The following is a 22,796-nucleotide window of genomic DNA, read 5'->3' as shown; positions in this document are numbered from 1 at the left end:
GATAAGGGAATATAACTTTATGCCAATAAATTTGACAACTGAGATCAAATGGACAAACTCCTTGAAAGATACAAATTACCAAAGATCACTCAAGAAGTAACAGATAAAATGAGCAGACCCATCTATAAAATAAATTAAACTGTTGTTGAAAATCATCTCACAAAGAAAACTTCAGGCCCAGACAGCTTCAGTGGTGAATTCTACCAAACACACAAGAAGATATAATATCAATTTAATACAAACTCTTTCAGAAAACAGAAGAGGAAGGAACAGTTCCCAACTCATTTTTTTAGGCCAGTATTACCCTGATACCAAAACCAGACAAAGATATTACAAGAAAAGAAAACAATAGACCAATGTTTCTCATAATAGATACAATAATCCTTACCAAAGTATTAGGACACAGAATCCAGCACTATATAAAAAGGGTAAGACAGCATGACCGAGTACAAGGTTAATTTAATATCTGAAAGTTCATTAATGTAATTCACCATATTAACAAAATATGGAAGAAAAATCATATGGTTATTTCAGTAGATGCAGAAAAAGCATCTCGGAAAAAGATGTGGAAAAAACAGTAGAAAGGAACTTCCTCAATCTTACTGACAAAAGGCATTTAAGGAAAACCTACATTTAACGTCATACTTAATGGTGAAACTGTGGCTGCTTTCCCCCTAAGATTGTGAGCAAGGCAAGACTGTCTGTTCAGCACTGCACTGGGGGGGCCCCGGCCAGTCCAATACAGCAAGACAAATAAATAAATGCATACAGATCAGAGAGGAAGAAGTAAAACTATATTTGCAAGACAATGAGATTGTCTATTTAGAAAAGTCCTCAAGAATCTATAAGAGTTACTACAACTAATAAATGAGTTTTAGCAAGATTGCAGAATACAAGCTCAAAATACAAAATCTGATTGGATTTTAAATGTTAACAACAAACAACCAGAAATTGAAATTTTAAAATGCCATTTACAGTAGCATCAAAAAATGTGAACTCTTTAGGGATAAATTTAGCAAAATACATGTAAGACCTCCACAGGGAAAACTACAAAACATTGTAGAGAAAAATTAAAGACCTACATAAAAAGAGAACTATATCAAGCTCGTGGATCAGAACACTCCATACTGTTAGCGTGATAATTCTTCCCACACTGGTCTATAGATTCCAAACAACGTCAATCAAAATCCCAGCAGGCTTTTCTGTAGAAACTAAGAAACTGATTCTACAATTTATATGGATGAAGGACCTACAATATCCAAAAGTATTTTGAAAAGAAGCATAAAGCTGGAGAACTTAATCTACCAGATTGCAAGACTTTCTTGAAAGCTACATTACTCAAAGGACTGTGGTATTACCCTAAAGCTAGCCATAAAGATAAATAGAACAGAAAAGAGTCTGCAAACAGACCCAAACATATATGGCCAATTTATTTTCAACAAAGGTGCCAAGGTAATTCAGTGGGGGAAAGATTAGTTTTTTCAACAAAATGGGGCAGGAACAACTGGACATCCATGTGCAAAGGAAATGTATCGGCCCTTACTTTAAACCACATATAAAAATTAACTAAAAATGGATCACAGACCTAGCTATAAAAGCTAAACCTTAAAAAAATTCCAAGAGAAACAGGAGACTATCTTAGTGACTTCTGGTTTGGCGAAGATTTCTAAAAAAGGGCACAAGAGTACAACCTATAAAAGAAAAAAATCAACAAACAACTTCATCAAAATTAAAAAACATCTGTTCTTCAAAATGAAGATAAAAATAAAAGATAATAAAATGAAAAGGTAGGCCACACACAGGGAGGAAATTTTTGCAAAACAAGTATCTGATAAAGGACTTGTATCCAGAATACATACAGAACTCTTACTACTCAATAAGAAACTAAAAAACTCCCCCTGCAAAAAAAAAAAATGGGCAAGAGATTTGAACACATAGATGGCAAATAACTACATTAAAAGATACTCAACACCATTAGCCAACAGGCAAATGCAAATTAAAACCACAATGAGGTATCATGACATACCCACTGGAATGGCTAAAATTTAAATGATGGACAATACCCAGGGTTGGCCAGGATGTGTTTGCAAATTGGAGCTCTCATACACTGCTGATAGGAATGCAAAATGGTCCAGCCACTTCGGAAAACAGTTTGGCAGTTTCTTATAAAGTTTACCACACACTTTCCATATGACCTAGCAATTTCATTCCTAGGTATTTATCCAAGAGAAAAGAAAACATATGTCCAAAAAGATTCAGACTCGATGTTCACAGCATCATTATTCATAACAGCCTCAAACTGTAAACAACGAATAACCATCAACTGGTGAATGGATATCCATACAGTGTAATTCTAGTCAGCAATATAAAGGAACAACCCACTGATACACATAGGAAGGAGGACTCTCAATAGCACTATGCTAACTCAAACACTCCTGACACTAAAGACTGCACATGGAATGATTCACTTTATATGACATTATAGAAAACACAAAACTAGTGATAGAAACCAAATCAGTGGCTGCCTGGAGCTGGAGGATCATGGCAGGTGACTGACTGCAAAGGGTCACGGAAGAACTTTTCTGGGTGATGGAAACGTTCCACATGGTGATTGTGGTGGTGGTCACACTAATGTATATGTTTGTCAGAATTCTTGGTTTGTACACACAAATGTGGCGAATTTTACTGTATGTAAATATATCTCAATAAAGCTTTCAAAAAGAAAAAAGAAAAAAAAAAACTTTACTTCCACACTAGTGCCCAAACCAGATAGCCCATTACACAGTAATCTCTGGCAACAGAATTTGAAGAGTGGGTTATTTTGATCCACTACCTGATGCTGCAGAACTAGTTCCAGGCGGAGACTCCTGGGGAAGTAACACCATGGACGGTTCACTGGCGGGAAAACGACTGCTCCTGTTCCCACTGTCGCCTGTAACACACTGCTGCAAGTAAGGACACAAGAGCAGATTTTAACATCTCACATTACAAAATAACTGGCAGATTTCAACTCCACGCATTAAACAGAAAAAATGTACACATATAGTCCCCAGGAATGTGGTCAGAGTCCCCTTGTACATAACATCAAAGACACTACTGTTTTTTGAGCACCCACTACATTCCAGGCACCACACAGGTACGTGCTTATTATTTTTTGTCATTCAGAAAACATATCTTGAACATTCTACATGTTTTGAGCACTGTTCCAAACACTAGGAATATAATAGTAAACAGACAGAGTTCCCACTCCCTGAGCTTATCCTGCATGGGGAGGAGGACTACATAAATACTACTTGATTTAATCCTCAGAATGAGTGTGAAGTATCAATCTTTCCATTTTTCAAACAAGGAAACAAAAGAAAGAAAGGTTAAGTATTTGTCTAAGCCACACACCCCCCCACCCCACCAAGTGACAGAGCGGGACTTGAATGTATGTCTCACCCCACGGTCCAGGATTTGCTCACTGGGACCCATTGCCTCGCATTAGATTTCTAGCAAGTGCACAAATATCAGGTTTTCAAAATTGAGCAGACTTTCTTGATTTGGATCATCAGATTTTGAACATCTATTAAAAAGGGTATTATATCTTGAAGGGAAGACTGAAGAAAAACTTTGTGTAAATATTCACACTGTCTCAGATCCTACACCTAAATATAGGACAGCATATTCCCAAGTTTAACCTGATAAATAAATCTGAGAATGTCTTTTTAGGTAAAGGGATAAAAGGTTAAAGTAAACTGACCTCAAAATTTTCACTTTTGAAAATGACATGTATAAGTGTGAAACTATAAACTGCCTACTTTACTGATAAATAATGACATAAGTGGCTCCTCTCCTCTCCATACATACCTGTTGTCCTAAAACTATGTCTGAAAAAGTAAAATTGCTAAATTCTCGTCTTGTTGGTATGGTTTATTCCTGTCTTACCAGACCATAACCTCAGTTGTAAGAAAATACATTTTATAGGCAATGAACATGTTAAGTTTAATACCTAGATAACAAATTTTATAGGGGGAAAACCCAGTCCACATAGAAAAGTTGAAAGATAGCACTTTGGGAAAAGCCTCACAAAATACCTAAAAAACCAGGACATGGCAGATTCCTTCATTCCCACTTTTCAAATGGAGTCAGATACACTGCATGTTTCTGCAGAACAAGCTTTCTGTCTTAGCACAGCTGCAATGCTGATGTTCCACCTAGGCCTTCAGTGTTAAGCCCCAGAGCAAGACCCTCAATTTCAACAAGAGGACCACATGTACTTTCTCACTCTCGTGTTGCAAGTTAGCATCACTTACATACTCAGCTTCTGGGCAAACATCCCCTCTCATCTGGTCTGAAGACTCCCAGGACCTGGGCGGGTCTTCCTGAAGTAAGGTCAGCTGCAGCGGTGAGCTGCTTCTCGAGCTAGTGAACCGGTGCTCTCCACTCTGTGTCTCCCACTTCTCCTCGCCTCTCCTTTGGTCGATGACTGAAGATGGTGGTTCCAGGTTTGGAGCCACTGCTGATACCAACGGTGGTATTTCAGAAGAGCCTGTTGCTCCCAAAAATGGATATGGGGAGAGTGATGGTGACAACAGAGGACACATAAGGGGGTCACGCAGGAAAATGGTCATAAAAGTGTCTAAGTAAGGAGGCGGGAGAGCTGGAAGAGACTGCAAGCCATTGGATAGGAGCGGCTCAGGCGGACACTGCACTGCAGTGACCGAGGCTGTGTGTTCTTTTCCCTGAGGGCTCACGGTTGGGAGGGGAAAAGCTGGTACAAGATAAGGGGCCTGGCTGGGAACCATCACTGCAGCCGGGAAGGACAGGCCAGAGGCGTGAGGAGAGGAGGCAGGGGCAGGGAACCAGGGCTGTACGTTCCGGACCTCTCCCCTAAAGTGGGGATGGGAGGTGCCCTTAGAGCTCCTGCTGTCTGATGGCACAGGGCGCTTCTTCCGCTTGTGCATCCCCTTCCGGAAACCAGCTGACCTGCTCTGCTTGGAAGCGGAATCTCCTGAAAGGATAAAGAGGGAGGCATATAATGGAAAACTAAACCCCAAAAAAGAAGGGAGAGACGCCATTTACAGGTTATTATAAGTAGATTACAAACGAACTAACGTTTGCCAATAGTAACTATGTCTACTACAGGGATGGCGAAAAGTAACTAAAAAGATGAACATGATCCTGGATAAAAGCTGTTGCTATAAAATAAACTTATTTCAGCATCTCTCAGTGAATCTTACAAAATCAGCTTCTCAGATCCAGGATCTAAGAAAGATCCCAGACAACAAACTGCTGATATAAACTTATTTAAGCCTCTCTCAATCAATTTCTTACAAGCTAAACTCCTACTCTTCACTCCACCTCTCCCAGTACTTACATACGATTTATAAAACTGACGGCTCTCTAGATAAATGGATTATATTTAAAAAATTTAGCTACCTTGAACATATGAATATTCAGCTTTGCTTCTACTTCCTTGCTGAAGATAGGAGCTGTAGGGCAATGACAGCATCTTCTCCCGGAATTTACCGACGTAATTCTGCTCCTCCTTCCGCGTGTGGGCTGACAGCACAGCCTTAGTGAGCCCTACGTGTTTAAGCTCCTCTGAGGTCGGTGGAGCTGGGTGTTTGCTTAGAGTCCAGGGCTCAGAGGCTCGGGTGTGATCCTCTGCGGGAGTCACTTCTGCTGAAGTGGAAGAAGGCAGATTTAATTTTAATTCCTAACATTACAGATCTTCCTCAACTTATGATGGGGTTATGTCCCAATAACAATATTTTCAACTTATGGTGGGTTTAAGTCAAAAATGTCCTGAATACACCTAACCTACTCAATATCACAGCTTAGCCTCGCCTACCTTACATGTGTTCAGAACACATACATCAGCCTATGGCCGGGCGAAATCATCACACAAAGCCTATTATATAATAAAGTGTGGCATATCTTGTAATTTATTGAATACTGTACTGAAAGGGAACAGAATGCTGTCTGGGTACAGAGTGGTTGTAAGTGTTGATTGCTCACCCTTGTGATCGCAGGGCTGGCCGGGAGCTGCAGCCCGCTGCCATGGCCCAGCATCATGAGAAGACACCATATCACATATCACCAGCCCTAAAAAATTACTTCTTCCAAGTGCAGAAGATTTTTGGTGATCCCTAGTGAGTTCCCCACCATCCCCTCCACCCTTTCTCCTGCTGGGCAGTATCAGGTGGTTTGGTGGGTTGGCCCCACTCCACGTCAGAGTAGGCCCTGATTAGTCAAATCAGCACAGCAGACACGGGACCTCTGATTCTAGCCAAGATGGAGTAAAAAGAACTAGATTTACCTTCCTGACTGAAACAACTAAAAAAATGGACAAAACACACGAAACAATAAGTTTCAAGAAACTGAACATCAGGTAACGAAGGAGAGTGACTCCTGAGGGTCAGAAAACAAACAAGGTGAGCCCTTGGACTGCCCCAGTTCACTGCCTTGAGGGGCTTCCAAGGAGCAAGGTAGGGACACCAGGTGGAGCCTGGTGAGCTCCCCGAGTGAAGTCAGAGCTGAGAGCCTGGGGAGACCAAGGCGGCTGGAGTCTTTAGGGATGAGTGCTGGAGAGGAGAGCTGCATGGACAGAGGACCCCAAGAGCTGCACAGAACCCCCGTGTGTTCGCTAGTGCATTGGTGTGAGGAAAAACCCACCTGAAAGGATCAGAGGGAACAACACTGACGCTCTCACAGGTAGGGAACAGTGCTTGTTCCTGTCAGCCAGGCTAGAAAGTCTCCTGGTTTGTGGGGCATTGGGCAGAGTTCTCAGAAGGATCTTGCTCAGCAGCAGAGAATAATTATGCCTACGCTACACACACACTGCTCTAGTCCTGCACCCAAAATCTTAAAAGCAAAGTCTGAAAGGATCAATCTGTTTCCATGTAACTTAACTGGGTCCCAGAATAAAGCTCAACAATATTTACAGGAATACAAAAATATTCAGCACCCACTCACAACACCTGGCATCCAATCAAAAATTACCAGGCATGCAAAGAAGCAGGAAAATACAACCCATAATAAAGAAAAAAATTAACCAAGCAAAACCAACCCAGGGCTGGCAGAGATGGTAGAATTAGCAGATAGGGACATTAACAGTTATTATATTGTATTCCATATGGCTAGAGGGAAGATTAAAAATGCTAGATAGAGATATGGAAGATGGAAAAAAAGACCCAAATAGAACTTCTAGAAATGAAAACTACAATATGTGAGATGGACCATACATCAAATGGAAATAACAACAGATTAGATATTGCAATAGAAAATATTAGTGAACTTGAAGACACAGCAATAGAGACTATCCAAAATGAAACTTAGAGGAAAAAAAATAAACAAAGCACCAGTGGACTGTTCAAGCAACCTATATACATATAATTGGAGCCCCAGAAAAAGAAGAGACAGAAGGGAGACAGAAAAAATATTTGAAAAAATAAGGGAAGAAAATTTTCTGATTTGATGGAAACTGTAAACCTACAAATCCAAAAAGCTCACTGAACTCCAAGCACAAGAAACATGAACACTACACCTTGGCACATCATAATCAAATTGTTCAAATCAGTGACAACGAGACAGTCTTACCAGCTGCCAGAGAGAAGACCTGCTCACAAACATAAAGGAGGACAGCAGATTTCTTGTCAGAAACAATGCAAATGAGCCGACAGTGGAGCCACACACCTTTGAAGCTCTGACAGATAAGACTGTCAACCTAGAATTCTATACTCTGCTACAATACCTTTAAAACATGAAGGTGAAATAAAGACATTTTCAGACATACAAAAACTGAAAGAATTCATCACCAGTAGACCCATACTATAAGAGACAGGAAAGGAACTTCTTCAGGCAGAAGGAGAATGATACCAGATGGATCTACATAAGGGAATGAAAAGCAGTGGAAGAGACAACTACGTGGATAAATATTTAAATCTCTTTAAAAGATAATAACTACTGAAACAAGAATAATAACAATGTATTGTGGGACTTATATGTAGAAGTACAATATATGCCAACCTACAAAGGCCAGAGGGGGGAAATGGAAGTATGGTATTGCAAGGTTTTTATGCCACACAGGAAATGGCATAATATCTCTAGAAGGTAGACTGTGAAAAATTAAATCTATATACCATAAACTCTAAAGCAACCACTAAAATGGAGCCCACTCTAAATATAAAGACATACATAGGCTAAAAGTAAGAGGTTGGAAAAAGATATAACATAGTAACACTAATTCAAAAAAACTGGAGTGAATATTTTAATATAAGACAAAGAGTATTTTAGAGCAAAGAATATACAAGGGATAAAGAATATCATTTGAAAATGATAAAAGAGTGATTCATCAAGAGAACATAACAATCCTAATCATTTATGCACAAAATATTGCTTCAAAATGCATGAAGCAAAAACCCATAAAACCACAAAGACAAATGGACAAAGACGCAAGTACGGTCAGAGAGTCGATACTCATCTTGAGGTAGGACAAGTACTCAGCAAATTAGTAAAGACAGAGAAGACTTCAACAGACTATCAACCAACCTGACCTAATTTACACCGATAAGACATTCAACCCAACAGCAGCAGAATAAACATCTTTTTCAAGCACATACAGAACATTTACTAAGAAAAGACCATTTTACAGACCATAAATCAGGTCTCAATAAATGTAAAAGAATTTTATTTTCTCTGACCACAATGGGATTAAATTAGAAATCAATAACATAACAAAGTCGGGAAAATATCCAAATATATGGTAATTAAATAATATATCATAAGATATATGTAGATATACGATAACATAAATGATTTCAAAGAAGATACCAAAAGGAATATTAGGCAGTATTTGAAAACGATGAAAATGAAACACAATATATTAAAAAGTGTGGGATGCAGCTAAGGGTAATAGGAAAATTTATATTAAAATCTATTAAGAAAGAAAAATGTCTGAAATCAATGACTTCAGCTTCCATCTTAAGAAACTGGAAAAAGAAGAGCAAGATAAAACAAAAGTAAGCAGAAGGCAGAAAATAAAGATCAGAGTAGAAATTAGCGAAGTAGAAAGCAGAAAAATAATAGAGAAAAATCAATGAAATTAGAAGCTGATTCTTTGAAAAGAGCAATAAAATTGACCAAACTCTGCCAGACTGATCAGGAAAAAAATAGAAGACACAGTTACCAATTTCAGAAAGGACAGAGGGAACATCACTAGAGATCCTACAGATATCAAAAGAATAAGGGAGCATTATGAACAACTTGATTCCAATACATTTGACAACTTGGACAACAGAGACCAATCCTTTGAAAGATACAAACTAACAAAGTTCACTAGACAAGAAGTAGAAAGCCTGACTAGCCCCATATCTATTAAAGAAATTAAATTTGTCGTTAAAAACTTCACCACCAAGAAAACTCTAAGCCCAGATAGCTTCACCAGTAAATTCGAGCAAATATTTAAGGAGGAAATAACACCAACTCTACATAAACTCTTCTAGAAACTTGGAGAGGAGAAAACACTTCCCAACTCATGCTCTGAGGCCAGGATTAACCTGATACCAAAACCAGACCAAGCCATTAAAAAACAGACAAAGCCACACACCAATACCCTCATAAACACAGATCTACAAATTCTTATGAAAATTTTAGCAAAATGAATTCAATATATAAAAAGGATAATGGTCATAATAATACATTATGACCAAGGGGGGTTTATCCCAGGAATGCGAACATATTTAAACATTTAGAAGTCAAATGTAATTCATCATATTAACAAACTGAAAAAGAAACCAAAAAAGAAAAATATTATGATTATCTCAATAGATGCAGAGAGATCTGACAAAATCCAATGTCCATTTCTGATTTTAAAAAAATTCTCAGGAAATTAGGATTAGACAGGAATGGAACTTCTTCAATTTGATAAAGGGTATCTACGAAAAACCCAGAACTAACATAATTAATGTTTTCTCTCCAAGATCAGGAAAAACACAAGGATATAGCTGCTCTTACAACTTTTATTCAATGTTTATTGGAGACTCTAGTCAGTTTAATAAGACGAAAAACAGATAAAAAAGATCCATATTGGAAAGGAAGCAATAATACTGACTTTCACACACATGATTGTACATGTAGAAAATTCTACGGCATCTACAAAGTTACTAGAACTAGTATGCGAGTTTAGCAAGGCTGTAGAAAAAGATTAACATACAAGAGTCAATTATATTTCTATATACTAGCAACAATTGGAAATTGACACCAAAAAACAATCCTATTTATAATGTGAAATACTCAGGGATAAAACTGGCAAAAGACACGCAAGATCTATACGCTGAAAACTACAAGATATTGCTGTGAGAAACTAAAGAACACCTAAATAAATGGATAGATATACCAGGTTCAAGGATTGGAGGACTCCATATTTTTGAGATATCAGTTCTTCCCAAATTGACGTACAGATTCAATACAATCCCAATGACAGTCCCTGCAGGAATTTTTTAAAAAAGACACTGAGCAACTGATCCTACAATTTATATGGATAAAATACTCAGCATATTCAAAGCAATCTTGAAAAAGAACAAAGTTGGATGATTTGCACTACCTGATTTCAAGACTTACTACAAAACTACAGGAATCAACACGGTGTGGTACTGGCATAAAGGGTTCATCAATTTTGTTCATCTTTTCAGAGAACCAACTTTCAGCTTTAATTTTCTCTACTGTTTTCTATTTGGTTGATCTCTGCTTTTATCTTTATTATTTCTTTCCTTCTACCTGGGTTTCCTTTGCTCTTTTTTGCTAGCTTCTTAAACTGGAACTTTAGATTAATATTTGAGATATTTCTTATCTACTATTAGCATTTAAATTCATTAATCTCCTCATAAGCCCCATTTTAAATGCATCCCAAAAATTCTGGTATGCTGTACTTTCATTATCATTGATTTTGAAATATTCTCTAATATTCTTTGTGATTTCTTCGACTCATGGATTATTCAGAAATATGTTGTTTAATTTCTAAGTGTTTGGGTTTAAACATCTTATTTTTATTGATTTCTAATTGAATTAACTCCAGCCAAAGAGCATAGTTTGTACCACATCAATTATTTTAAACTTGATATTGATATTACAGCCCGACACACTTTCTCAGTGCACACACTGTGCACACTTGAGAAGAATGTGGATTACGCAGCGCTTGGGTGTTGTGTTCTCTAAGCGTCAATTAGATCACGGTAGCTGACAGCACTGTTCAGATCATCTATTTCTTCACTCACCTTTTGTTAGATGTCTTATCAGTTGCAAAGAGGGGGTGTTAACTTCCTCAACTATGATTATGGAAAGTCTATTTCTCTCTTTAACTCTTTCCATTTTTGCTTCATATCTTTGAAGTTCTGTAAGTAGGGAATATACATTTACAGTTGTTAGGCCTCCTAATGAACTGACTGTGTTATTAGGAAACGTCTCTGGTCAGACTCTGTCTCGAAGTCTATTTTACTAACACAGGTGCTCCAGCCTTCTCACACTGTTGTTTGGTTGTGCATCCTTCTCATCCATTTATTCTCAACCCACTTGTGAATTTATATTTCTTTTCTTTTTTTTTTTTGTGAGGAAGACCAGCCCTGAGCTAACATCCATGCTAATCCTCCTCTTTTTGCTGAGGAACACCAGCTCTGAGCTAACATCCATTGCCAATCTTCCTCCTTTTTTTCCCCCCAAAGCCCCAGTAGATAGTTGTATGTCATAGTTGCACATCCTTCTAGTTGCTGTATGTGGGACGCGGCCTCAGCATGGCCAGACAAGCGGTGCGCTGGTGCGCGCCCGGGATCCGAACCCGGGCCGCCAGTAGCGGAGTGTGCACACTTAACCGCTAAGCCATGGGGCTGGCCCTGAATTTATATTTCAATTGTACTTTGCAGAGAGCATATAGTTGGGTCGTGATTTTTTTATCTGTTCTGACCATTTCTGCCTTTTAATTTGAGTGTTTAGTCTACTTTATGTAATTATTGATACAGTTGGGTTTAGAGCTGTTATTTTATCAGTTTGATATGTTCCCCGTTTTTTAGTTGTTGCTGTAGTTGCCCTATTCCTCCTTTCCTGCCCTTTTGGATTGAGTATTCTTAAAAATTACGTTTTAATTTATTTCTTGGCTTTTTAGCCAATCTTTGTATCTCACACTCCACCTTAATTAGACTCTGCTATAGGTTCAAAAACATCTGTAATTGCAATGGTTTCTGAAGACTAATTGTTGACGTTTGAGTCCCTGCCACTCGTTTGCTGTGACTTTGGGCAAGTTCAGTTACTTAACCTGTTTGTGCCTTAATTGTTCCAATATATAAAAAGGAGATAATAACTTTCAGGTGTAAAATGCATTTGTGGTCATGGTTCTTAGACCCAACTCATTATTAGAGTTAGAGTGTAAACTGCAGGAATATGGGCTTTCCAAAAAGCAGAAGACAGAGATACAGTTAAAGAACATCTGGGCTAATTCTGCTTTCTCTCCTTGGAATAAAGATGTGGCCTTGCAGATGCTGAGACTAGTTTAAGATCTGAAGAAATGATTACCAGCAAATATTCTTTAAATTAAAGCATATAGATTTTAGCATAAGTTCTTTCAAAATAGTAATATAAGACCAGAGTATGAAAAGCTTAGTGGCTAGTCAAAAAAAGAGCTTTCCTGATTGGGTGAGACCCTACCTTGCATGGGCTGTGTCACTGGCAGCCTCATGCCCACACAGGAATCCAAAATATTAAGAAAAGTAATATTTTTAGTACACTAAAAAATACGCATCTGCTCCTGTCCTGAGTGACTAGCTCAGTTCCAATAAAACTCCATCTCTGGTTAATTAGAAACATAATCTAATCTCACAACAGTTGTGTGTCCGGTCTTTTCCCACCAATCCACAGCCCACCTGCCAACACTACCCTCTCCAACTCAAAGGGTGGTTGTGAGGTTTAAATGAGTTAATTCCTATGAAGAACTAAGGACAGGGAACGGTGCGCAGTAACAGCTCAACACATGTTAACTAACAGACCACTGAAGGCTAGCGAAGATAAATTAGATAATCCGAAAACCTGATTTAACACATTTGTCACCATTTCTTCATCCAACAAATCATGATGAGTAATGAAAAAGTCAAAAGGATAGGAGGCAGTAAAAAGGAATAAAAAGAAGACATCAGAATAATATATACCAAGTCATTATGCTGTTAAAGGAAGAGAGTTTTAAACATACTCGTTGTTATCAGATCAATACAAAAATCTGAATGATTTTTGTTGTGTTCTCTAAGTTGTGTTGTGTGTGATTCATGATCTCATGAATCACAACTGTGGTCAAAGTTTGACAGATACCTTATTTCAAGGTCAGCAACAAAGTGACCTGAAGCAGTCCCCTCAGTAACTGCACTAATACTGGCTAAGACTGATCGAGGGCTTCCTCCCACATACTAGGTACTGCTGCCCTAAGTCAGCTGTGTCAGCTGATCTGATGGACAAACGACATAACTAAGAAATACAGTCCAAAATATGTAACCAACATAAATATGATATTTCCAAAATCCTCTAACTGAATTAAAGGAAAAAGTATTTGTAATTTAGAAGTTATAACTATGTAAATAATATTAATGACTTTTGTTTTCTCACAACAGCATATTTAATGGTGAGCGTATTTTAAAGTAAATGGTAAACGTGGTACCTGACTCCGGGGGCGGGAAGTGAACAATGGTGCTGCTGTAACTGCACTGGCTGATGCCAGAACCCAGGCTCAGTGCTGCCGTGGACAGGGTCCGGGGAGCTCCTGCTTCAGCGTCCATGGACTGTCCATCAGTGGGCATTTCCGATTTAGGTATGGCTGGGATCTGAGAAACAGCTGGTGATATAAGAGAAACTGACAGTGAAAAGAAAAATCCCCAGCAGGAAATTTATATTCAACACTCACAGTTTATAGACATTTATAACTGGAAAATTAAAACCTACTGGCCATAAAGAGGCAATATGAAACTAGGATTATTTGTGATTACTGTGAAATAATTATAGACAAAAAATTAAAGAGAGACAGAGAGAAAGGAGTGGCTCTGTAATCTTTCCTTTTGTCTAACCGTGAAGGGCATTCCTGTTACCTTGCAATGCTTGGACATCATCTGCCGTGTGGTTTTGTCTGTCTTCCTCTGAGGACGAAGAAGCTGTGTTTGTACAGGATATACACTTTCTTTTCAGAGCTGGAATGTTGTAGCTCTTCAGGTATCTGCAACAACATAATCAGGTCACATATTCCCACCTGTCCTGACGTGGCCATTTCGCACCTTTCTGCTTTTCTCACACCACTTCTGCTTGGGGTACTTTGTTCTTCCTTCTTTGATGAAGTCTTCCCTGACCATTCCAGCCTGAATCACTGCATTGTAACATCTCTTTTATTATGGTCTTGAATTGATCTTCAAATCTTGCATTATTTAATGTTGACAAGAGTAGGTCTTATCTTGTCAACTGTACTACAGCTGCTTCAAGAAAGGAGGCATCCCCTAGAATGTTCAGTATATTTTGAACTGTATGTAGTAGGCACTCCATAAATATCTACTGACTTACAGGGAAAAATCAAGATAGAAAGGCCAGTAAAAATGATATGAAGGCTCCACAGTGACAATGTACGCTTTTGGAAAAACTAACATGTTGTCAAAACTTGTGTCTCATACCTGATAACACTATCAATACAGTTGATCTGCTGATAGGATGGGCTATGCTGATCTTTTCTCAAATCCTCACAAGACTCACTGTACTTGCTATTATTTTTCAGTGTCTGGAAGGAAGAAAAGGCCTTCTGCTCACCTGAAAGAGAACGAAAGGATGTGCAATTAAAATTATCATATACTTAAGAAGATGTACTTATTCAGCAAAATTAAATCATGGTACTTTATAATATATACATTCAACAGATTATGCAGCTATTAAAATGAGCTCAGATCTAAATGCGTGATACAGAAAGATACTCACATGGAATGATTACATTTGTATTTTTTTTAAAAAGGAGTTAAACAAATGTTTCAGGCAAAGATTTTCAAGGAATAAAACTATTAGGTGAAAGGTTGAGAGGAAGTTGACAACGCAGAGCCAACACTGTCTGTAACTGATGGATCCTGTCAGCACTAGGAGGTGGTGACCAGACGCTGTGTGCTCCTTTTGTTGCAATGTAACGTGCAGAGCACTGCCGGTGTTCAACCTGTGTCCCACACCACTTTCCATGGTGACAGAACTGGTCTTCATCTGTGCTGTCCAACACAGCAGCCTCTAACACCACACAGAGCAGTTAAGCACTTGAAAGGTGGTTAGAGGAACCAAGGAGCTAAATTTTAAATTTTATTTATTTGTAATTAATTTGAATTTAAACCACAGAATGTGGTTAGTGGCCACCAAATCGAATAGCAGTGGTCTAGAAAGAAGAAAAAAGGTCTCAGGCTGGAGCAGTGAAGGACTTAAAATTTCTGTAGAGAAGAAGGAGCCAGTAAAGGAGACTGAAAAAGTGCATCCAGAAAGGTAAGCGAGATCCTGCAGAGTATGGGGCCATGGGCACCAGGAACAGGAACTCTGTCAAGGAAGGAGTAACTAACTATGTCAAACACTGGTGAGAGGTTGAGGGAGAAATGTTAGCTACCGTTGCTGTTATTAATAAAGGTCACGTTAGCTGCTTGAAGAGGCTTCTCTATTTTCAGATGGAATTATGGAAAAATGCTTAACTTTCACTCATTAACTTTTTTAATTTTGATTTTTAAATAATCTAAACTTCAAGAGGGTTACAAAAATCGTACAGAATTCCCAGTATACCCTTCACCCAGCTTCCATTAATGTAACATCTTATATAACCGCAACAAAACGAACAAAACTGAGAAATCAACAGTGGTACATACTAACTGATGGACAGGCTATTAGCATTTCACCCTGTTTTCCATCAAATGTCATTTTTCTGCTCCAGAATCCAATCCAAGATCTCTCACTGAACTTAGTTGTCCATGTCTCCTTAGCCTTTCCCTGTCTTTCATCATCTCAACAGTTTTGAGTTTCTCTGACGTTTTCTCACAATTAGGACGAGGTTATGCATCTTGGGGAAGATGACCACAGAGGTACCCTTCCTAGGGTGTCATACCAGGAGGTATATGATATTGGTATGTTTTATTATTGGTGTATTAACCTTGATCATTGGTTCGGGTGGAGTCTGCCAGGTTTCTCCTATGTAAAGTTACTATTTTACAGTGTAAGAAATAATGTAAATAATAAATGCTTTGGAGGAATACTTGGAGACCATGCAAACATTCTGTTTCACTTATACTTTCCTTACTGGTTGTATAACAATGTGAATGTACTTAATGCCACCAAACTGTACACTTAAAAATGGTTAATTTTATACATATATAAAATTACAATTGAAAAAACCTTTCTAGCCAGCCCCAATGGCCTAGTGGTTAAAGTTCGGCACTTTCGCCACTTCAGTGGCCTGGGTTCGTTTCCTGGTTGCAGAACCACACCACTCATCTGTCAGTTGCCATGCTGTGGCGGCGGCTCACATAGAAGAACTAGAAGGACTTACAACTAAGATATACAACTATGCACTGGGGTTTTGGGGAAGAAAAAAACAAAAAAAAAACTTTCATCTAATTTTGGCATTCATGGAAGGATACTCCTGCAGCAATTATTACTGTGGAATCCCTTTTTTTTTTCCTCTTTCAGTTTTACTGAGATATAATTGACATACAGCAGTATATAAGTTTAAGATGTACAGCATACTGATTACTGTGGAATTCTAATAGCAGTTTTCTATTTTCTTTATTCCTTTCACATTTATTAATCAAACTCTTCCTGGTAGAAAGAGTTTTCCTTCTCCCCTTTACCTTTTATTTATTCATCCAATTATTTATTTATTGGTATGGACCCATGGGTATTTATTTGTTGGGTTATAATCCAATACTATGATTATTTACTTTGTTGCTCAAATTATTCCAGTTTTGACCATTGGATGCTCTCCCAGAGTAGTCTCCTGTGTCCCTCTGACATGCCATCCTCTCTGTTTTTTTTCTTGAGCCACTTCCTTACTGTCTGGTTTCTTTTATTGGAAAAGCACATTTAGAAACCAAGACCTAGGTGCTAGGTGTGCTCATTGCTAAATGTGTCCCTCCCTGTAGGTCCTCTCAATGGACAAAACTAGTAATATATGTACATATGCTGACCTTTGTCTGTCCGTCCACCCGTTCATCCATCCATTAAACAAAAAGGCACGAGTTTATGCTCATACCTTGAACCCCAACCCTGCACCACAGAGTGCATTCCAGCATTTCCTCTTTGCTTACCTGTAACTTCTTTCTCTGACAGTGAGGAGTCTGGTTACTGTTTTCTATAACGTAAATGCTGATTTGTTCAGTCCTACTACACAGATAAAGCGGCTGCAGAATTGCTAGCCCTCACTGGTGGCTGGAGAATTGCTAGCCCTCACTCTGGTGAGAAACAAGTTTATCAACTTGATTGCAATGTACACAAGTGCTTGTGTACACTGATATTTTGTATTTTGTCAAAGGGTATCCAGTTAAAATACTGATTTCCAAAGCTACCTAGCTTCTTTCCTGACTCCCTCCAGGACGTTTACATCATTCATTTGTAATACTGTCACATTTATTTGTCACAGCCTACATATCAACCGGGGGTTCCCTCTACGTTCCGCAGTGGGATGAGGTGTACAGATCTATGGGTTTTAACAAATGCACACAAAGTTGTGTATCCACCACCAGAGTAACAAACATAACATTTCCATCACTCAAATGAGCTGCCCCCTTTGTAACCAACTCATCCCCCAACCTTAGCAAATACTGATCTGTTTTCCAGATCTAGCACATTCCAGAATGCAATCATACAATATGTAATCTTTTGGTTGTGGTTTTCTCCACTTAGCAAAATGCATTTAAGATCCATCTACATTGCTGTACGAATCAGGGTCATTCCTCTTTATTGCTGAGTAGTGGATGTGCCACAGTTAATCCATTCACTTGTTGAATGACATCTAGATTGTTTCTGGGTTTTGGTGGGTGTGAATAAAGTGTAATAAACACTCACAGACAGCTCTTTGTGTGAACTTGAGTTTTTATTTCACTTAGATAAATAACTAAGAATGAACTGCTGAGTCATACAGTAAGAGTATGTTCAACTTTATAAGAAACTGCCAAACTTTCCCAAGTGGCTGTACAATTTTACGTTACCTTCAGCAACATACGAGAGTTCTAGTTACTCTGCATTCTTGCCAGAACTCAGTACTGTCAGTTTTTTTCTTTTAATTTTAGCCATTCTAATAGGTGTGTGATGGAATCTCATGAGGTTTTAACTTCCTAATGACTAATGAGTTTGAGCATAGTTTCATATGCTGTTTGCCATCCATACAGCTTCATTGGAAAAGTGTTCAGATCTCTTGACCATTTTTTAATTGGGTTGTTTGTCTTCTTATTGTTGAATTTTGAGAGTTCTTTATGTATTATGGATATAAATTCTTTATTGTATATATATGCTTTGTAAATATTTTGTATTTTCATTGTCTTATCAATGTCTTACTAAGGTATTTCAAAGATGAGGGGTTTTTAAGTTTGATAAACTCCAATTTATCAATTTTTTTTCTTTTATGGATCATGCTTTTGATGTCATATCTAAAACCTCTTTGCCAAACCCAAGATCACAAAGATTTTCTATATTTTCTTCTAGAAAATGTAGTTTTAAGTTTTACATTTAGGTCTATGACCAATTTTGAATTAATTTTTGTATAACAGGTGAGGTACGTGTTGCGGTTCACTTTTTTACATGTATGGATGCCCAATCATCCAGCATCATTTGTTGGCAAGACTATCATTTGTCCACTTACTTGCCCTTGCCCCTCTGTCAACAACTGACTATATGTGTGCAGGTAGACTTTGGGACTCTTTAATCTGTTCCACTGACCCATCCTTTCACCAATATCACACTGTCTTAATTACTGAAGCTTCATAATAAGTTTTGAAATCATGTAGTGTGAGTCCTCCAACATCGTTTTTTTCAAAATTGTTTTGGCTATTTTAGTTCCTTTGTCCTTCCATATACATTTGGGGATCAGCTTGATGATATCTACAAAAAAAAAAAATCCTGCTGAGAGGTTAACTGGAATTACTTGGAACGTGTAGATCAAATTGGAGAAATGACATCTCAACAGTATTGAGTATTACAAACTGTGACCATGATACATCTTTCCATTTACTTAACTCTTTTTTTAAAAAAAAATTTTCTTTCATCAGTGTTTTGTAGTTTTCTACATATGGATATTTTACATATTTCGTTAGATTTATATCTAAGTATTTCAGGTTTTTGGTATTTTATTAAAATTTTCTGTTTCCAATCATTCCTTGTTAGGACACAGAAATTTAATTGATTTCACATACTGAACTTGTATCTTGTGACCTTGCTAAAATTAGTAGGAGATTTTTTTGTAGATTCTTCAGGATTTTTCTATGTAGACAATCATGTCGTCTGTGAATAGAAACAGTTTTATTTCTTCCTTTCTAATTTGTATGCCTTTTTTTTTCTTGCCTATTGCACTGTGTAGGACTTGCAGTTTGATGTTAAGAAGAAGTGGTGAGTGGACAGCCTTGACTTCTTTTCACAGTTGGGGTGAAAGCATTTTCTCACCACCAAACATGATGTTAGCTGTAGGTGTTCAGTAGACGCCTTTTCCTTGTTACATTAATGAAATTCCTTTGCTATTTCTAAATTTTGAGGGTTTTTATAATGCATTGACGTTGAATTTTACCATAAGCTTTTCCTCCATCTACTGAAATAATCAGATGGTTTGTCTTTTTTATTTTGCTAATATGGTGAATAAAAGTGATTGATTTTCAAATGTTGAACCAGCCTTGCATTCCTAAGATTAATCATACTTGGTTGTGATATATTTGTCCTTTTTATACATTGCTGGGTTTAATTTGTAACATATAATTGAGGATTTTACAAATATGTTAATGAGGGATACTGGTCTATAGTTTTCTTGCAATGTCTTTATCTTGTTTTTTAGTTATTAGGATAATAATGGGTTCATAAAATGAGTCTGGAAGTTTCCCTTCCTCTTCTATATTCTAGAAAAGATTACGTAGAACTGGTATTATTTCCGTAAATATTTGATGGAATTCTCCAGTGAAGCCACTGAGCCTGGAGTGTTCTTTGTTGGAAGGTTTTAACTTCAAATTCAATTTCTATAATACATATAAGTCTATTCTAGTTATCTATTTCTTCTTCATAGAGTTTTGATAGTTTGTTATTTTCAAGTAATTGGTCTATTTCTTCTAAGTTGTCATGTTTACACACAGTTGTTTGCAGTTCCTTTAACATCTGTAGGGTCTTTCATTCCCGATATTGGCAATTTGTGTTGTCTTTTTCTTTTGTTCAGTATAGCTAAAAGTTTGTGTAGAAATGAATAAAAGAACCCTTAATGAAACTGGAGTCAGGAAGGCCTGTAGGGGGAACTCTCACACCCTAACATACATCGTCAATTACACCAACAGGGAGAGACTGACAACTGTGTGGACAGGAAGTAAAAGTACAATTGAAGGAGGATTTCTCTCCCCACCCGCAACAGCCCAGCCACTGAGAAACGCTGCTGCTCAGATGATGAGAAGTTGTGGCTGCCCTGAACTGTCACTTCCCCCCAGAGGACTTTCTTCAGAACGGCCCCTCCCTACTCCCACTTTTTCTCTACAAAGGCAGCTCCCCTTTGCTTGCTGGATTTGCCCATGGTTTGCCGTAGCACACACATCCCGAATTACAATTCTTTGGCTATTCCCTAATAAACGAATTTTGAGATAAAATAACAGGGAAATTTGCTTTTTAAGTTGACACTGTTAATTTTATTTTTATTACCTTTTGATTTCATTAATTTTCTCCATTTTTTTGGTTTTTAATTCCACTGACTTCTGGTATTATTATTTCTTTTCTTCTGCTTACTTTGGCTTTAACTTGCTCTTCTCTTGTTTCTTAAGGAGGAAGCTTAGATTACTGATTTGAGACCTTTCTTCCTTTTCCCATAGAAACACTTAATGCTGTAAATTCCCCTTTAAGCATTGCTTTGGCTGCATCCCACAAATTTCATGCCGTCTTTTCAATTCATTCAATTCAAAATGTTTTATTTCCCTAGAGACTTCCTCTTTGACCTGTAGGTTATTTAGAAGTGTTATTTAATTTTCACACATTTGGAAATTTTCTAGATACCTTTCTGTTACTGATTTCTAGTTTAATCCATTAGGTCAAAGAATATACTTTGTATGATTTCTATTCTTTAAAAATTGTTCAAGTTTGTATTATGGCCCAGAATATAGTCTATATTAATGACCATTCCATTTGCCCTTGAGAAAAATATGTATTACATTGTTCGTTGGAGTGTTCTACAAATGTCAATTCAGTCAATCTTGTTGATAGTGTTGTTCAGGTCTACTTTATCTTTACTAATTGCTTCATGTATTTTGAAGCTCTGATGTTAGGTGCATAAACATTTAAGACTGTTATATGTTCTCAGAAAATCAACTCCTTGTCATTATGTGATATCCCTCTGTAACTCTGATAACGTTCCTTGTTCTAAAGTCTACTCTGCCTGATCTTCATACAGCTTTTCAGCTTTTAATACTTGTTAGCATGTTACACCTTTTCTAACCTTTTGCTTTTAATCTATGTTTTTATTTTCAAAATGGGTTCTTATAGATAATATGCAGCTGAATCTTGTTTTTTCATCCAATTTTACGATTTCAATATTTTAACTAGTATGCTGAGATCATTCACATTTAACTGATTATTGATATAGTTGATTAAAATATACAGTCTTGCTAGCTGTTTTCCATTTTTTCCATCTGGCTTTGTTTTTTCTTCATTTTCTGCCTCTTTTTGGCTTAAGTGTTTTAAATTTCATTTTATCTCCTCTACTGACATAATTTATACTTCTTTAAAAACTTTTTCCAATAATTGTCCTAAAGTTTACAATATACATTTAAAGAATCAATGTCTACCTCCAAATAATATACTGCTTCAAGTATAGTGTAAGGACTTTATGACAGTATATTCCCAACACCTCCTTCCCATCCTTTGCAGTATTTTTACATATGCTATAAATGTAGAATACTACTTTCGCTTCAGTCAGTTATCTTTCAGATCAATTAAAAAATTAAAATTTATTTTATCTTCATTCATCCCATTTCCAGTGATTTTCATTTTTTTGTGTAGCTCCAAATTTTATGTCTGATATCACATTCCTTCTATCTTTAGAAACTCCTTTATCATTTCTTATGAAATAGACAGGCTGGCAATAAGTTTCCACAGTTTTTGTTTGAGAAAATCTTTATAGCTCCTTCATTTCTGAATGATACTTTCCACTAGGTATAGAATTCTGTGTTAAGAGTTTTTTCTTTAAAGACATTACTCTATTGTCCTCCAGTGTGCATAGCTTCTGAAGAAATGTCTACTGTAATTCTTATGTTTGTTCTCCATATGTAACGTATCTTTTTTCCTCTGGCTGCCTTCAAGATATTCTCTTTGGTTTTGTTTTCAGCCTTGAATATGATATGCTCAAGTGTGGTTTTATTTTACGGTCTTTCTTTTCTTTGTATTTACGCTACTTGATGTTCTTTGGATCTGTGAAAAATTCTCAGCCGTTATTTCTTCAAATATTTATTCTGGGATTCCAATTACTCATATGTTAGATCATCTGATATTGTCACAAGATGCTTAGATGCTCTATTCTGTTTCTTTCTGTGTTTCAGTTTGTGTAATTTCTATTTATCTATTTT

At 37.3% G+C, this 22,796-nt stretch overlaps 1 protein-coding gene across 4 annotated transcripts in view; it reads right to left on the bottom strand.

Annotated features, from left to right (window-relative positions):
• PER3 (period circadian regulator 3) overlaps nucleotides 1-22,796 on the bottom strand; it is a 56,673-nt gene that overhangs the window by 9,552 nt on the left and 24,325 nt on the right. For 3 of the 4 annotated variants that reach the window (XR_009221842.1, XM_058552803.1, XM_058552804.1), the window contains exons 13-18: nucleotides 14,670-14,802; nucleotides 14,100-14,224; nucleotides 13,676-13,849; nucleotides 5,422-5,667; nucleotides 4,296-4,993; nucleotides 2,834-2,945 (exon numbers count right to left, since the gene is read on the bottom strand). Coding sequence is in view for 3 of the 4 variants with exons in the window: in XM_058552803.1 (XP_058408786.1) it covers nucleotides 2,834-2,945; nucleotides 4,296-4,993; nucleotides 5,422-5,667; nucleotides 13,676-13,849; nucleotides 14,100-14,224; nucleotides 14,670-14,802 (1,488 nt within the window). In the remaining variant the exon portion in view is untranslated. The remainder of the gene's footprint in view (nucleotides 1-2,833; nucleotides 2,946-4,295; nucleotides 4,994-5,421; nucleotides 5,668-13,675; nucleotides 13,850-14,099; nucleotides 14,225-14,669; nucleotides 14,803-22,796) is intronic. The other variant, XM_058552805.1, reaches the window with a different exon arrangement.

This window comes from Diceros bicornis, chromosome 13, assembly GCF_020826845.1.
Source record: "Diceros bicornis minor isolate mBicDic1 chromosome 13, mDicBic1.mat.cur, whole genome shotgun sequence".
NCBI lineage: Eukaryota > Metazoa > Chordata > Mammalia > Perissodactyla > Rhinocerotidae > Diceros > Diceros bicornis.
The sequence above is the reverse complement of the archived record's forward strand: the minus strand, read 5'-3'. Positions and strand labels throughout refer to the sequence as shown.